The sequence below is a fragment of the Desmodus rotundus genome, chromosome 5 (genome assembly GCF_022682495.2).
Source record: "Desmodus rotundus isolate HL8 chromosome 5, HLdesRot8A.1, whole genome shotgun sequence".
Classification (NCBI taxonomy): Eukaryota; Metazoa; Chordata; class Mammalia; order Chiroptera; family Phyllostomidae; genus Desmodus; species Desmodus rotundus.
This window is the reverse complement of record NC_071391.1, coordinates 49,154,692-49,172,751: the sequence shown is the minus strand read 5'-3', so window position 1 is coordinate 49,172,751 and position 18,060 is coordinate 49,154,692. Positions and strand designations below refer to the sequence as shown.

Genomic DNA, 18,060 nt, shown 5'->3' with positions numbered 1-18,060 from the left:
TTGCTTCGAGGTAGCCGAGTTGGGGCCTTCAGAATGAAGCTTCTGAAGAGTGGGTGCTGGCCGCAGTTCACACCGCACCTCACGACCTGGTTTGTTACTATCCAGTGTTTGTCCTGAGGATGTTAGGGACACAAGGATGGACCTCTTTTTCAGACATAGAGTTTTTTGTAAACAAAAAGTAAAGATTAAACATATTCAAACAAGCATCACTAGAATCCAGCCTCGATGTGGCTGCTGGTCATAATTCATGTCCAACCAAGTTACTTTTCTGCTTTAAAGCCTGGAAAGGGTACCTAGGAGTTGCCCACTGCATGCATTCAAATCTTTTGACATGGCACCTAAGTCCTTCCCATTGGCCTGCAATTCAGTTTCTCCTCACCGTTCTTCACATCTCCAACCCAAAGCACAGCAAAAACCTTGCTGTTCTGCAGACAGGGAGGCCCTGCCTTGCCTCTGGGCCTTTGCCATGGAGTTCCCTCCATCTATAATGTGAGATCTCCCAAAGCCTTTACCTGCATTGCCCTCCACGAACCCTTCCTGATCCTTGAGTCCGAACAGCTTTTTCTGCTTCCAGAGGATGGCTATATATCACTTCATCATATAATCAATCACACGAATTGTAGTTGTTAATATACCTACCCCTGCCCCTTCCACTAGAGACTGTGGCAGAGGTCAAGGCTTTTAATCTTTGCATTAACCTTGTTCAGCCAGAGAGAGAGAGAGAGAGAAAGAGAGACTGATCCCTTGCAAGAGCGAGCTAGTTCAGTAAATGCGGCATGGCCGGCTGGCTGGCTGAGAAGGAGGTTTTCATACTTAACTCAGCTTCGATATGAGATTCAAAACAATGAAGAAGACAGGACTCAAATATAGCAGGGAAATAACATACACTTTTACTCTCAAAATAAATACTAATCAATTTTATTTTATAAATACAGATGCTGAGTTTTCCTCCAATTACCAACAGATCAGTTTCACATGCCATTTATGATTGGTGGTGGTTTAAAAAATTATTGAAATAACCGGTTAGGTCAGGATAAATGGGCACCATTAGAACTGCTAAAAAAATATAGCTGGATACAATCTTCCAAAACTAATATTCTGAGGGGGGAAAATAATCTCTGGAATTTCTGAAGTGGGTAAGAGGAAGCGGAGAGAGAAAACACAATCAAATATTCATCTGATAACATTTGCTGGCTGTTCAAAGTGTCTCAGCTGCTGAAAGGAAGCTGAAAGGGCTCTTAGTCATTCAGAAAGAATAGCAGTGAGCTTTCATTTTATATCCTCAAAGAAAATTGGAATTTTTTTTAGTGATTTACAAGACAAATTAAAAGATTAGTAGGAGAGAATAACTCATCCCGTATTTTGGCCATGGCCACGTTAATTCTGCAGCTTTGGAAAATGTTGAACAGTTACTTCCGGAGACATGTAATACTGTAGGTTCTACCCAGGTCACAGCAGAAACTGCAGACATCAAAAATATTCAGTGAAAACACAAAACCCAAACTCAACAAACCCAAACCTAAGTGGTATTTAGAGGCCTAACATCATTGGACACCGCCGACCAGGCAAATGTATCGGTAACTACTGGTCAGTTCTGAGCAATCTAATCGCACTCACGGCAGGGCTCTGTGATGGGGGGTGCAAAGCTGTGAACCCCAGAATCAGGCGGTCACAAATTAGAGACGGGTGGATGGAACCCCAGAGCTCCGCCTGGTCGTGTGGAACCTGAGGTAAACACTTCAACCATAGGTGCTCTGAATGGGTCCCTCTGCTTGGTGCCGCCCAGAGCCAGGCTGGAGGGCCTGCAGCTGGATACACCTTGTCTTTGGGTTTGGCATGAAGTTTAAAGTCCGCTCCCACGTCTTGGGAAAACCACAGTCACATGCGATTTACCTCCCACTGCTCAATACTCTCACGGTCCTTCAAACACCTTTTCCGGGGGGAGGTAGATACTACTTCAAGGAGGACCCCACAGATCAGCCTGACGTGTATCCTAGCCCGAGTCTGTCCCACCCGCTTTGACCTGAAGTGAACGACAGCACACTGCGAAGATGCCTGGAGCAGTCCCGCCTTTTCCATGGAATGTTATGGATCTCGTCAGATCCCGTTAAAGCTTTTCACTGCTTGAAGGCTGGACCTATCCGTCATGCGATGACGCCGTGAGTTCTCTTTACATGGGAAATAACAACATAAACTATTCCATTTCAAATGCTGCTATAAATTAAACTTGAGCCCAGGAGTGCCTGGGCAAGATATGCAAATGAGACCTACGAGGTAAGATGTTATGCAGGCAAGTGCAGCTACTAGAGAGTACACCTGTGAAGGTGTATGTGTTGCTGTAACAATAGGTCAGTTCGAATGAAGTCAACAACATTAGCTTAGACACAGCCCGGGGGTTTGTTCGGGCCGGTCCTGTTGTGATGCAGCACATGGAGAGGTAATTTCAAGAGGAATTCGAAGCTGAAAAACAAATCAGATCAAATGAAGTACACGCAATTTTTATTCTTCTATACAATACATAGATATATATGGATAAATTTTCCTTAAAGAGCTTGCAACCCTGAGGCGATGTCCTTGGGTATATAAAATATAAAGCAATAGCCAATGAAATTGGAGCTCCAGGAACGCCAACCGGACTTCAAACACAGTGAACACGTATGCGACCGCACACACCCCAGCAGTGCTCTCCGCCTCACCCAGCCTCAGCCCCGCTGCCTCCGCGGCCGCGCCGCCTGCGCGCCGGACAGCCCGGCTCTGCAGGCGTGTCGTCACACACCACGCCTTCCTTTCCAACTGAAATTAATAAATTAAATTCACACGGATTTACATATAGGGGTTTCTGTCTGGTGAGTGCATTGCCAGGAAGCATGCCTAGTTTTGATGCCAACATCTGCCCACGTAAAAACTTGGGCCCTCAAAGGGCATTGGATGCCATCTGACTATTGCAACTTGGGGTCCTGGAGGGTTCCCTGGGATCCCCCAGAAGTGAGGGTTTTTCATCTAATTTGAGGGCCACATCAAGGGAATGGCTGGTTGGAAGAGGTGGAAGGTCAGAGCGCTGCATTGAAGAACCAGTGAATCTGATGTCCTCGGGTTTCAGGGTGCACGACCCACCCACTGTGAAATGGGGCAAAAGTGGGGTCTACAGGTTGCCAGTGGGGCCTGGGGGCAGGGGCAGATGGGCCTGGGTCTCAGGAGACTGTTGTGCTTCTTATTCATCAGCCTAGTGGATGGCCAGAGATCCTTCAGTAAATGGTAGAAATCTTTTTCTAAATACTCACTTTTCCCAAAGTCTTATAAACTGCAGTGAGGGCAAATGCTTGAGAAACTAAAGTTGAGTTCATTATATTATTTATATATTATCATCTTCCCTCTGAGGATAACATAGGAGTGTAAATAAAAAAAGCAGACAAATACCTCGAAGGTGACTCGAGCTAGAGAGTGACTTTTGCCTTAAAACAACCGTCAGGCCTGAAAAGCACACCCTGCGAGCAAGATCTGCCTTGTCTGGCCCACTGGTGGGATACGCATGACCTCGAGTCCCTCCTCGGTCCACAGAGTCTGTTTTTCTGAGGAATATCCTCCACTGATATTTATTTTATGTCATGATTATTACAAAGGGTAACCAGTGCAGCTTCATCCTCATTTTAGGCAGCAACCCTGCCCTGTCCTAGGTACAGTCTGCCTGCTTGCTTCACTTATCGGAACTCCTGCGTGGCCGGCGGAAGCTGGATACGTTCTCGTTCAGTGCATAGATCCTTCGGGAGAACTCTTCAAACTCTCCCAGAACTTGTTCGTCACACTCCACCGCCACAGCACTGTCCACTGGGATGCAGTTAAACGCTTCCAGCTGATCACTCGAGGTGAAACCCGTGGCTTCCATCCCGATGATCTCTTCCGCTTGCTCCACGGCGCAGCAGAGCTCAGCTTCTGAGACTGGGTGGAACTCCCCCGGAAGCTGGACGCTGGCGGAGCCGGCCTGCTCACTGGGTAGGAGAGAGCCATTTACTGTGGCTGGATGCCCAGAGAGGGCTTCTCCTTGTTCTTGGCTAGTCTTTCCACCCACGTGGCCTCCATTTAAGCTGTCACCCAAATTTACTCCTTTTTTCTGGTTTTCTTTGGAGAAGTCCAGGGAGGTATCCAAGGAGGAGGACAGGGATGTCGTCTTTCTCTCGGATTCTCCCAGGGAGGGGGTGGCGGGCACAGGCTGGGCTAACGCCGAGGTGCAGCTGGGAGGAGGGGTTTTGTACTGCAGTCTCTCGTTCTCTGAGCTGGCCCGTTTTCGGTGTCCTTTGTCCGGGGATGGGATGCCCCCAGAGAAGCCTGCGTCTGCACCCCCAAATATGGAGCTTTGTCTCTTTGGGACAGGGATTGCACTGGAGGTGTGGTGCCTGTCGCTAGAAGACAAACAAAAACGAGAAGTTAACTCTCAACTGTAGAACCCAGTTTAAGCAGACACAGGAAACAGAATGTTTAGGACCTGAGATAGTAAATTGTATCAATCAATCTCAGTACGAACTGTAGTGTCCGAATGGACGAAACAACCCAAAGCGTCCTGAGTTAGACTTTGGGAGCTTCCTTCAAGAAGCAAACAGGACATAATGAAATGCGTCCCAAGGAGAACGCCCAGGGTGGGAATGGGGACAGAGACCATGTCGTGTGGGGAAGAGCTGAGGTAACTGGAGGGACTGGATCTGGAAAGAAAAACATATAAGGGAGGTAATCAACTTTATATCTGAAGGACCATCCATGTTCTTATTTTTCATATTCCACTTACTTTAGCTTCATAAAGCAGGTACCCTTACATGGCGGGGAAGTTAAATGACACCTCGGTGAGGCCAGCCGTGGCAAGGCCAGACTAAAACTCATGACTCCTGGTGTGATGACAAGTGGCCTTTCCAACACCCAAACCCTCATCACCTTGGACAAGAGAGAACTGACGGAGGGAGGGTCAAGGACACTTATAGTGAAAAATTGATTTGGGCAATGACTATCTCCTCTACCAGGCTAGTCACACACGTTTTATAAGTTTGGTTTTCAGTGCCTTCTTTCACACTTGAGGTACTTCTTAGGAAGATACTTTGGGCCAGCAATAATAAATATTATTACGCAATACAAATTTTAGTTTCTAAAGTAATTTCATACATACCATTTCACTTGGCTGTGACAGAAACCCTGCCAAGAAAGCAGGGTATGCATTACTACTCTTACGTCTGAGACACCAGCGGCTCGTTAATGGAGACAGAGACCCACACCCTGGCAGTAACTGTCACGTTATGTGCTGTGCTGGCACATCCGTCTGTGGAGCAGTCCTCACAGCTTCTGGGGTTACACTTGGATGAAGCTAGTCAGCTTCAATAGACCTGTGTGAGCAGACTAGGCCCCCGGACAGAGGGAGGTAGAAACGCAAGGCCCACTTGGCTCGAGTGTTCTTCAGGTGAGGAAACACAGTCGCAAAAGGGCAACTACTGGGCACGAGCAGGGGCTGGGTCCGAAGCTAGCCCCGGCTTGGCCAGGCCTGGGGAGGGGAAAGGAGTGAGACAGAGCAGGCCCCGCCCCCCAGGAGCTTCCAGTCGGGTAGGAGGAAGACACCCAAGATTACTGAAACAACACACTTTCAAATCACAGCTGCGATGTGCGCTGAGAAAGAAGGAAGGATCCAGGTTCCTTTACCGTGTCCACAGCCACAAGCCCATAAACAGGCTCCCTGCCCCACTCTCCTTGCTGTTTTTTTCTGACGCGGGATTATCCCCGTGGTCTCAGAGACCTGAGCAAGGGCTATTCTTTGTGAGAAAAGGCAACCACAAGTCTTGCAATCTGGGGGCCTGTCAGACAAGCATGCTTGGCTGTAAGTGCTGGTGCCGGGAGGGATTTCATAATTAGGGGTGGTCAGTGGGGTGCACAGAACCAGGCAAGTAGACCAATAAATTACGGTTTTTGGTTCTCAAGAGAAGCAAAACAAAACAGAGCAAAATCTGCTAGCCCTAATAGAGGTTTGCAGTTAATATATTGTCAAAACTCACAGTAACTGGATATGCTACACATTTTTGTGAACCTTGTTTCCACTCTAGCACTTGCTGACGGTGTCCCTCCCTAAATGATTTTGCATGGGGCCCAGGTAATCAAACCCAAACAGAGCATCAGCACTACCCACAGAGTCTATTCTGGGCAGTTTCCACCCTAGCCAAGAAGGGGTGGGGAGCACCAGGTGGACCAGCCTGGGGCAGGGATGGTGACATTGCTGGGATGCAACTAGACGCCAGGTGCTTAACCACTCCTGGCTGTGAGGGGTGAGTGACGTGACACCTTCCCTGCTGCCATCACCTCCCCTCTCTGCACCCCATCCCGCTCTGCTCCTCCACTGGACTGACAAAAGATAGAGCATGAGAAACCAGCCAGGGCACGACACGCAGAGCTCATGACAGAGGAAAGGGGTCTGCGTAGTTCTCCGTGATCCTGAGACACCCTGAAAGCTCTCCTCAACTCTGCACAACAGAAAAGTAATGAAGTGTGACAACCCTCCCTGCGCTGGCAGCGGGCAGGGAACTACCGCGTTCCCGAGCATCACTAATGTTGAACCCTCACAACTACCCCGTGGGAAAGGCTGGCAGGTGTGTGGGTTCTGTGGTTTAAGGTTGCAGAACCCACATCTGACTAGACTCCGTCTGACTCGAGGGCCCACCCAGTCCGTTGCATCCCACGTGGGGAAAATCATATTCAAATTTAACATTTGCTGAGTGCCAAACGACGTGCCAGACTTCCAGCTGCATGCCCTTCTACAGGCCTTTGCACTGAGTTCGCCCAACCAGTATCTGAGCTCGGGGGCATGGCTCCGGCTTCAAAGGGTGGACTCTAGGCTTTTCAGAGGCAGAGACTTTGCTATCTTCTGACCTCCTGATTTTGTGACATTCTTCTCTAGTTCCCTAGGATGTTTATGAGAATGCAGGTGATGAGAATTTGAGATACAAGTTGGAAAACTCCAGTAACAGTGAAATGTTCCCTCTTAAGGACGGTAAGGAACCGAGTCACGATGCACAGGCAATAAAGAAGCCTGCGTGTCTAACATTCACCACACTTTCAGCCACGTGCGACGAAACCTGTCAAAGATGGGTACTACAGTCCTCTTATATCTCAAAGAGAGTCAGCTGAACAGAAAAGGCATTTTCCTAACTCTGGGCCAGCGCTGTGCACATGTATCACTAAACTACGACGCAGTAAAGAGGCTACAGGGTGTGCGGCGCAGTTTCGTAGGACAGGAGTCTGAGAGTAAGTCTGTGCTTAAGCTTCTCTGTGTCCTCTCTCACCATCGAGGTCAGTGTGGCTGTGTCCACGCTCTTGCTTGCAGGGGCTTCTCTCTCTCTCTCTCTTTCAGATTTATTTATTTTTAGAGAGAGGGAAATGGAAGGAGAAAGAGGGAGAAAAACACGGATACAAGCGAGAAACATCGATTGGCTGCCTCTTGCATGCATCCCAACCGGGAATGAACCTGCAGTCCAGGCGCGGGCCCTGACTGGGAATCGAACTGGCAACACTTTATTTTGCAGAACAACGCCCAAACAACTGAGCCACACTGGTCGGGGGGCGGTGGGGGGGCTCCTCTTTTTTTAAAGTTTGCTTCTATTCTGCTGTGTTCTTGTAAAGTAGCTGTCCTAAGAATTATGTGCCAAGTAAGAGTAAGTAAGATCTGAGTGATAGGCCAGCAGATGTCCTGGGCATAATATGCTTTCGTATGAGTTTTGTAACATTAGTTTTGGCTGCTCAGAATTAATTTTTTTATTGCTTCCAGGATCTTAGCAATGTTCCAGCTTTTTAAGATAGCTGAGCTCCAAACAGTTGAAGTGTTGAATGATTACCTTAAAATACATAGAAGCACAGATGCATTTTTAATTATTGTAATAATTTCCTCTGGAAAATTCAAAAATATAAACCATATGAAAAATAAAAGTCACTCAAAAGGCTATTGCCCACCGAACAACCACTATTCATTGGGGATGTTTCCCTTCAGACTTTGATTTTGTGGGTGTGTGTTTAAAAGACCAAGCCAACCGAGTGGCGTGTTTGTGATACGCACACACGCACACAGCTCTGCATCCTGCTGTGGGTGTTATTAAAACCTCCTGGGAAGCAATTCTAAATCTTTGCTCCATCGATGAAAATACCATAATTTGCTTAAACATTCCCTTGGTTTTGTAGATTTAAGATAGTTCTAAAATTTTACTATTAAGAAACTGCTGTGAGCATCTCTGTATAAAAACACAACACATAAATTTTTAATAAAATTTGATTTTCATGGTTAATGGAAGGTTTCCAAGAGAAACTTGCATTTCATATTTCAGTAGAAGCTAAATTCTTACACGAAAAAAGCATTTCTTCTCTACTATTGCCTAAAAAGGTAAAAAGTAGCAATTAAAAAGGCAAATAGTAGATCAAAAAAGAAGGCCCAGAAGGTTTCAAAATTCCTTTTGTCTCATTATAGGCTGGCTTCATGATTATTTCATCTAGATGGAAGAAAAGGTTGAAATGCATAGATTTCCTAATTATATGACCAATTTTTAAAGGCTGTTGACAATTTACTTATCAAATGAAATTAGAATGTCATTTAATTTGTGAGGAAAAACTTACAGGGTGTTTCTACTCTCAGAAACAAGCAGAGTAACTGTGGGTGTTTGGGGAGGAGCGGACGCAGCGGGAAACGTGGGAGCTCTGCTCTGTCTTCCGCCCCTGCCTTGGACCGGGGCTTTGGCGGCCCGGGCCGAGCTCTAAGCAACTGAATTGAGCCCCCAGCTCACTGAACACCTTCTCCTCAGCAGCCATTAGCCTTGAGTGGGTGCCTCTTCCAGCCTGGCTTAGGTCCAAAATGGAAACCTGGAAACATGACATCTGGGGTTTAATGCTGCAATTAAAAGGAATTTATTTAAAAACAACAACCCAAAGATACTGTGATTGCAAATTTACTAGGCTATGGTTTAGTGAAACACAGCAATAGGCTGTTGAATAACTGAACCACAGCGGGCCTGTTTAATTACTTAATAATAAACCTTTTGCTACAAGTAAAAATGGATACTCCAGGGTCGCAAACAATAGCATGATGAGGGAGAAGCCAAGTGGTCTGGAGTTCAGCGGTCAAAGAGAACAGTCTGGTTTAAATTTGGCTTCTTTGGATCAAATCTTCTCTGATTTCTGCAAATTAAGGTGATTAATTTCTTTCTCATTTCATGAGTCCTCATCTATTGCAGGTGGTTACCTTTTGTTATCCTTTCAGCTGTATCTGGAGAGAGGGATGTGATGAGAAAGGACACGCAAAGACCTGGATTCCACCCCAGCTCTGCCGCCACCCCGCTCCTAGCTGGAGCTATGACTTAGGGGTGGACTCACTACGTATTAGGCTATGTGACTGCAGGCAGTCACGTATCTTCTCTGTGCTCCAGCTTCTCCTTTGTAAAACAGATGGCTGGGCTGTGGTGAGGAGCAAATAAGACGATGCACTTCAAATCCTGGCAGAATGCCTGGCAGATATGCTGATGGCAGTGGCAGCTGTAGCTGTGGCTGCTGTCATTATTATCACCTCCCGTGGGCTTCAGATTCCACAAGTATCGTCCTCATCTCACAGAAGGCGTAACTGAGGCTCACAGACAATGTCTCGGGCAGGAACACAGGGTACAGGGAGCAGAGGGAACACTAGAAGCTACATCTCCTTCCTTCCTTCTACGGTGTTTCCCTACACAGAACACTGTTTAAAGCAGGGACATACAGACCCTTCCCTCCCACCCACCCCCTCTCCACTTCTGCGTGAATTAAGGCTAGGGGAAAAGTTTTGGAGAAAAAGCACTAAATCAATCAAAAGGTTTATTCTGCCCGATGTGAAACTTCATTCCAGTGTTTTCTTTTTTCTTGAGGATCTGGGGTGGGGAAGGCTTGGAATAAAGTAAAAATGCTCAAACTGCCTCTGTTTACATGATCTACCAAATGTTTAGGGACTGTAAGAACTTCCCAGAATCCTTTGTGGTGCATTCCAGTTGTCCCCAAGCCCCTGATGCATCATTTTTTCTGTAAGAATTTAGCTTCAGGGGGAGAGTTTCTGTTGGAGGCAGAGGTTCTCTACCATCCCAGCACATACGAGGAGAGCCAGCCGTGGTCAGGACTTTTGTGACCAGCGTACATACACCGGGCCGTGAAGCCGGCCCAGAGACAGCAGAACCCAATTCACTCCACTCTACCCTCCTCCACCCCACAACGTTCTCCTCCTCCTCTTTTTGCCGGTTTTATTGCCTGAAGCTATAGCCTCCATTTACAGAAAAGGGGTTGGGAGAGAGAAAACGAGGTAAGAAAGCACTGGTCCAAAACGGGACCAGTCATTTCCACATCCCCGTATGTAATAACCCCATGTGCAACCCCACCCCTACAAAACACAGACACTGGTGAGCACATCATCACTCCGACCCTGCGCTTCCTTTCCCGCAAGACGGGCTTATCCACCTAACAGCTGCTACAGTCAGAGTCAAATGAGATAGACAAGTAAAATTCTTAGTACAGTGAGTAGGCACTCCATAACTTGTTAGTAACAAAACAATAGCACCTAATATTTATGAAGTACTATGGTAAGAAGGTACTGTTAACAATTTTATACATGTCTCATTTAATCCTCACCTCTCTATGAATTATTGTTGATATGAACACACCATCTTCATTTCATAATGAAGAAACTGAGGCACAGAGGTAATTTAACAAAGGTAGTCTGACTAAATACACATTAGTTCCCCTCTCTCTCTCAATCCCTAGGATTTGCCAGCAAAACACCTACATCTGATCTCCATTTCTGTTTGAGGGACGAGTGAGAATCACAGTAATTTTTAGGTCAAGTGGCTTGGTATCTTTTCCTTCTCTCCCTAATTATATTAAGTTGGTGTGGCTTTTTTGACTTCCGAAGACTTGTTAGGCTGCTAACAGGAATGCTGGTGTAGTTTAAGCATCAATTTTGAACAGAAATACATTCTCACATGAAATGATATAAACGTGGAGACTTTAGGGGAAAATGAAATACAGGAAATATAAAAAAGTACTACATTGAGAAAGTTCCTGAAGCTGGGGTGAATTCTGAGCTATCTGGAAATATTTTTTCCTATTCTCTTTCGGAGTCACTTGCGCTCGCTGTGTCTGTCTGCAAGCAGGCCCCACGCTGCAAAGTGTCAGGAAAGAGTACAGTTCAGTCTCCGATACGTCTTTCCCTCCTACAAAACGTTTCCTCTGAGGAACATTACTAGATCACAGCTGGTCAAAATGCTAAATCTTGATTGTCTGGATCCTGGCCAAAATCTACAGCTACAACTCCGTGGAATAAGAATACTTAAAAAGAAAAAAAAAATCCTTTTAAACAACATTTGATCTTCTTCTTTCTCCCCCTGCAGCAAGCGATGACCTCATGGCAGTGAGGCCTCTGCGCAGAGGTGTTTAGATTGGTTTGCCGCCATCAGAAATGTTTGAAGCTCTAGGTGCTGCTCTGAGCCAATATCATGTCAACTGTGCTAAAAAGCAATAATAGTTTCTCACCTTCTTAAAGATTACTGCTTAAATAATGCAGAGCAACGGCAGGGCTGCACACAGGGCCAAAAGCAGACTGCCAAGGCAAAGCCGAGGTAGAATTACGTCTTTTGGCAGCTAAGAAATTATGACATAAAGTTAGTTTTTTCAAAAAACAACCTCCATAAATTAGGCTACTATCCTTGTTCAAAATCCAGCAAAGGTTAGGATTTATCTTTTTCTCCTTCCTCTCGCTCAGATCAAGGAGAAGCACAGAGGCCCCTTGGGAAGGCCACCTCTAGCGGCCCGGCCTTATCTCCCTGGGGGAAGCTGGCAGCTACCAGTTGTAAGCAGCAGTCTCCCGGCCACAGTCAAGCCACCTAAAGGCCTCTCACCGTGACCAGATAAGTGAAAGTGCTCAATCTTTGCCCTGAATGTTACCAAAAACAAGAAACAAAATAAAAATAGAAATAAAGTTGGGCCAAAAGCATTGGCTGAAATCTGGGCCAATGGTCACTTTTCCCCTGGGCTCAGCTTGAAAGGTTTCCTGCCAAAGTCTGACTAAATAAAAACAGAGTTTAAAAAGGTACAAATGAACAAGGGGGCCTTTAGATTTTCTTTAAACCAAGCACTGACGGAAAGACAAAGTTCCACAGGCAAAGCATAAAACAAGCAGGCTGGAGAAACCCACTTCCCCATCCATGCTATGTGAGGGCCTGGCCATCAGGCCTCCATGGCCCCGGGCAACAGGGCCCAGCGTGGAAAAGAGGGGCCCCGGCACAAGCCAGAGACAGAGGCCGAGTGGGGCCCACAGCCAGGAGGCCCATCTGGAAGCCAGCTCAGTGTCAAGGCTGAGCTCCTTGGGATGAGGGAACAGAAAATAATCCTCCGAAGAGAGAGAGGTCCCAGGAGGGTGGTCAAGTCAACCATGTCACCCATTAGCTTTCACTTTAAGAAGCCATTATACAAATTAGTCTACTGACATACAGTCAGGCAACCAACAATCTGAGGACATAAAACAGTATTTTTACACAGAAAGAGATGCCAGGGATGATACCCGGGGACCCCTTGGAGTGTCCGGACAGCACTTAAGACATGGGAGTAATAAAATGTTTATGCTAAAAACTAGGGGAAAAAAACCCCCTCCACCTTTGCCAGGGAAACCAGAGGAACAGTACTCTCACGGAGCCCGGCCCCAGAAGGAACTCTATAGGGAAATTAAAACCTCAGTCAGAGAATGCTTTCAGAATTTAAAAAGTGAATTTGCAAAGAGAACTAAAGGAAGCTTCGGTCTCCAGAGGCCACTGACAGAATGGTGGAACTAAGTCTGGGAAGGACACTGCGGAAGCTGAGCTACCGCCGCGGTTCTGTGAGCTGTGCCGTGGACCGAGCCATGGGGCTTTAGTTTACTTTCAAAGACAAATGCACAGCTCTGCCGTCCTTCTCAAGCATGCTGGAGGCCCTCGGAAAAGTGCTTGAACTATACTTAGCCGTGACTTAATCTTGACTTAGTTAGAGACTGTGGGACTCTAAGGGTAACATCTTCAGAACCTTCTCCTATGTAGTCCTCTGTAACTCCTGAAAGAGGCGAAGTCAGGTCAAGTGTAAAACCGTATGCATATTAACAGAACATATTAACAAATTAAATGATTTACTTTCTTATTTAAACACTGAGTGTCACTATGCATTAGACACTGTGCGCCAGACGTTGTTATATCGGGGGGGGGGGGGGGGTTGTTTGTATCCAGACACTATTGTATATGGAGACACAATAATGACTGAGAAAAAAAGCCGTGGCTCCTGTTTTTATGGAGCTTACACCATAGTGGGAGAGGACAGACGTTTGTCAACAAAATCACAAACATAAATGTAAAGTGACAGCCTCTGGCACATGCCACGCAGGAGAGGACCTGGGCTAAGAAAGCTTGTAATAGGACTGACCCAGAAAGGCCGAGATCCGAAGGGCTAGTAGAAATCTTCACCAGGTGAAGGGCGGGTTGGTGGGCATCTTCCAGGCAAAAGGAACAGCATATGGCAAGACACTATGTCACAAGACAATGTGCAAGGACCCAAAAGGTGACCAAGTGAAGAAGAACACGGAAGAAAATAAAGCTGGAGAGGGAAACGAGGTCTGGACCATGCAGAAGCTCACAGGCCACACTTAGAATTCTCCTCCTTATTTAAGTCACTAAGTGTTTGAGGCTGGTGTGGGGTGGGGGAGAAAGAAGGAGAGGTTCATTAATTGACTGATTTGTATTTTGGAAAGTGCGCTGTGGTGAAAGTTGGGGAACAGACCAGAAGTGGCCCAGAGTGGATGCTGGGGGACCATGGGCTGTGCCATAGTTTCGGTGAGAGATTCTGGCTTGGACCAGAATGGAAATGTATAGACATGGATAAAGACATATTAGGGGAAACCGGCCGGGGTCGCTAGGTTGGATATGGGCATGAGAGGGAAAGGAAAGACTATGTCTGGCTCCCTGGCCCGTATAAAGAATAGATGGAGATTCCTTTGCTGAAAACAGAGATGAGGTTGAAAGATGGGATGAAAAAAAATGGGCACAAAGAATGTGCCGTGAACACATCCAGGAGGCAATTCGAATAGAGATCTGATGTCAGAAAAGAGATCTAGGCTGGAGATTTACACTCGTTCTCCATTTCAGTGGGCGATTATGAAAATGATGGTGTCACCTCGGGATGAAGAATAAAACGAGGGCCCAGAGCTCAGCCTTCAGGGGCTCTGGTTCTCTTTGATGAAGCAGATAAAGAGGAGCCTGCAAATAAGAAGCAGTCAGAGAGGAATGAAGAAAACTAGGAGGGGGTTATAGTAATAGGATTCCTTTTCTGGAACCACAAGATGCTAAATGATCCCTCGTGTAGAACAATTTAATCTTAACATAATTATAAGAGGCTGTACTGAGTATTAGTTAAAATAGGGGCCTATCACTGTCCGGCCTGGGCTCAAATGTTAGCTCCTCCACTGGACGGCTGTGTCTCCTTTAAGTGACTTTAACCTCTCTGTGCCTCAGTTTCCTCAATGTTAAGATGACAGAGGATGATGGGTCTTAATTGTCTCAATTGTCTTAATTCACAGGGTGTTTGTGAGGATTAAATGAGGTAACTAAATAATATATTCAAAGTGCTTTGGAAGAGTATCTGGTTTAGAGTAACAGTCCTCTGATTTAGCTATACTGACATTACTTATTATTATGCATGGTTATCCATTAGCAGTAGAATCATTGAACGAGCACATAAAATGATCTTTAACAACTCCAAAGTTGAACCACAGGGAATAATAGATCTAAATTGAGCTTAACTCCAAGGTCACACGCAGCAGCCGGCGGTCATTTCTAATGCTGCAAACCCTTGTCAGCTTTTGATGAGCAAAGACCGTATCACTACAGCCTTCTTGAAACTTAGAGAGCAGGGCTTTAGGTCCAGAAGGATGCTCATCTGCTGATACTTAGCACGTGCTAAAGAATCCCTCCTGAAAAACACTTAGTACCGGATATATAAGTGGCTTTTCTGCTAATTCCTTCCCTCCATTCATTTAAGTGTGCCCATCTTCCAAAGCCAAATTCAAGTCCGAACTCCTTCATTAAGCCCTCAAACATGCCAATCTAAAGTGAGCTCTTTGAACTCTAAACAGCTATAGTACTTGTAAATTATGCCATCCAACTGATGTTTAATATAATCGCTTGTATCTCGTACGCATATTCCAGTAGACACTTTTGAAATCCCTGTTCACTGCCTGGCAGTCTGCTAGGCTCGGGGAATAAAGAGGTGTGTAAAATAAGGGTTATGTTGTTAAGGAGTTCCCACTAGTTCCCATCGATGCTAGAGAAGACAGAGGGTTAATCAATAACCAGAACATCACAGCGCTTTATATACAATACATATTTTGCATATTATAAGGGAGAAGGGAGCCAGTCATGCCCTGAAGGACCCAGCAGAGGGGCTGTGTTGGATCGGTGCCTTGAAGGGTTAGGGGGAATTGACCAGGCTGCACGTGTGTTTGGGGGGTGGGGTGGGGGAGGAGGCGCAGAGTAGGAAATGAAGAGAGGGGCATTTAAGGAGGAATAAAACACAGTATGTGTGCAGTCCAACAGTGGAGCCCAGTCTTGTGAACACTGTACAGGAGGGACCTGGTCTTTTGCTATTTCTTGCAACCCACATTTCTACTGTCTAATCTAATGTTCAGAGCGCATGGGCAGATAAGTGAGTATATTTGTTTTACGAATAAATGGATTTATTGAAATTGTGCTCAAAAGGAATAATTTTCTCATTTGGTAACGTGTGGACAAACATTCAATTACTGGTGGAAAAAAGTAAAAAAGAGCACCATGGGGTCACTTATAACAGGAAAACAAAACTATCTAACGATACAGTCATCTAAGTGGAGGAATACTATGCAGCCGTTAAAGCGATGCTAAGAGGTTTTAAGGGCACCAGGAAAGCCCTCAGACGCGCCACACAAAGAGTAGCACACGCAGCGGCAGGAGTCCCGCCGTCACCGCTGCAGCCGCCAGCGCAGCCCCTGCACGCAGCGTGGCGGGCTGGGTCTGCCGTGTGCGGTTATGTGTGAAATACTCGCCGGCTTTACAGGGCATAATATGAAAAGGGAGTGTGAAGCATTTTATGGATGATTTTAAAAATATTGATTGCATGTTGACTTGTTATTGGGATTAAATGAAATATATTCAAATTAATTTACCTATTCCTTTTTACCTTTTTCCAATGTGGCTGCCAGAAACTTAAATTTACACATGTGGCCCAGGCTGTATTTCTATTGAACAGCACTGATACAGATGATGTAATCTCAGCTATACAAGAAACACATAAAAAAGCTACCTTAACAGTGGCTCTCCCCACTGGACTGTGGTTTCCCCTCTTCTACATATTTTTACGACTTCCAAATTGTATTCATTGAGCACATATTACTTTATAATTAAGAGGAATGAAAAGAAGTAAATAAGACACACAAAAAAAAACCCAAAGAGAAAAAGATCTCAACTTGGTGCAATGCTCGGTAGAGTAGGAAATGAAGAGAAGGGTATTTAAGGAGGAATAAAATACAGTATGTGCCCAGTCCAACTGTGGAGCCAACTGAGGCTGAGAAAAGCAGCCCAGGGACGCCCGAACGACTTTCTGTCACCAATGGAGGGTTAGCCACAGCGGATGTCAGCCTGCTGTGCTTCATCTGGACTGGAGACAGAGAAAGCGGAAATGGGTGTTAATGGCAGGAGGGGCCTGTAAGTTAAATATAGGGAAGAATTTCCTGGAGTGAGGGTGTTTAAACTCTGGAATGAGTTATGGAAGAAGCCTGGTCCCCCAAGGTCTTTTAAAATACCACAGATACCCGTATACCTTGTGTGTTCCCGTCTTGAGGCAACGAGATGACTTGTCAAGGTTTTTTCTGAAATAGCTATCTTAGAGTAAATAACTCCAATAAAACTTTCTTTTTCATTTATTTTTGACCAGGCTACACTTTTCCTATTAAGGATGCCAGCTTGCCGGAAGTGCTCTGAAAGGCAAGCGTATCTGATAGAGCCACCTCAAGTAGGACTCTTGAGATTTCAAAGCCAGTGTCATCTGATCTAAATTTAAAACCCAACATCAGCTAGACAAGATGTTTTTTAAGTCCCTCATGGGTCACCTGCCAGAAATTAGTTCTGAATTCAGCATAAGCATGATAGAGAGAAGGAAAGAAGGATAGATTTGCTTTTAAAAAGCGAGGCTTTAAAAAAAAGGTTAATGCTGGATACTGCCTCGCTGTCAAATGTGAATGGTTTGGCTTAAAAGCAGAACTACTATATTGTTACCCTGTGTAGACTGGCTCACTTGCTCCAGGTTTTCATCATTCTCAGTTTACTCAAACATTTTTTTTTTCTTAAAATGTGCCAAAGTTCTTACTTACTTATTTAAAAATGCTGTTGAGCTCGCTTCTACAATATTTATAAAGAGTGGAAGACTAGGTCAGCAGAAGCACTATCCAGAGACTTTACCACGGAGAGGAGATGACCTTGCAGAAAGCCACCAGTTGCTTCTCCCAGAGTCACGTCGGACTCTCGAAGGAAGCCAGAGATACAGTCCGGCGGGCTGAAGAACGGCCAAGGATAGTCGCAAGTGTTCGGTGCTCAGTAAGCGCACTGAAATTGGTGCAGTGTCTATCAACACAGCATACTCGGTCCTGAAACATCAAGTCAGTCAGTCCGCAGCTGACCTCCATCCCCGCAGCAGACCCTCCCCCGTAGCTACGTCTCCGGCTCTACATCCCACATGACTGCAAGAGTGAACAACGGGTAGGGATGTTTTTACAAGTTACAGCCTACAAAATATTTAATTTGTCTTATTTACTCATTTTGATTGCCAACGAAACAACTGTCACCTAGGCAAAGGCTGGCCAAATCTTACACTTTTGAGTCTTCTTTTGTCCCTTGAATAGCGCTACATGGAGAGGAGACACTTAATGAATTGTTGAACGCATGAATGATACTCAGTAAGACTTCCTGTATCCCTTTTAGTTTCTCTTTTGCTCCATACAAC

The 18,060-nt window shown here is 45.7% G+C and overlaps 1 protein-coding gene across 4 annotated transcripts in view; it reads right to left on the bottom strand.

The window, feature by feature from the left end:
- Positions 1-902: 902 nt before the first annotated feature.
- The window catches only part of UVRAG (UV radiation resistance associated), a 279,747-nt gene continuing 262,589 nt past the window's right edge, over positions 903-18,060 (bottom strand). For 3 of the 4 annotated variants that reach the window (XM_045181850.3, XM_053924302.2, XM_024572534.3), the window contains one exon: positions 903-4,397. In XM_045181850.3, the coding sequence (XP_045037785.2) occupies positions 3,695-4,397 (703 nt within the window). In that variant the 3' untranslated portion in view covers positions 903-3,694. The other variant, XM_045181852.3, reaches the window with a different exon arrangement.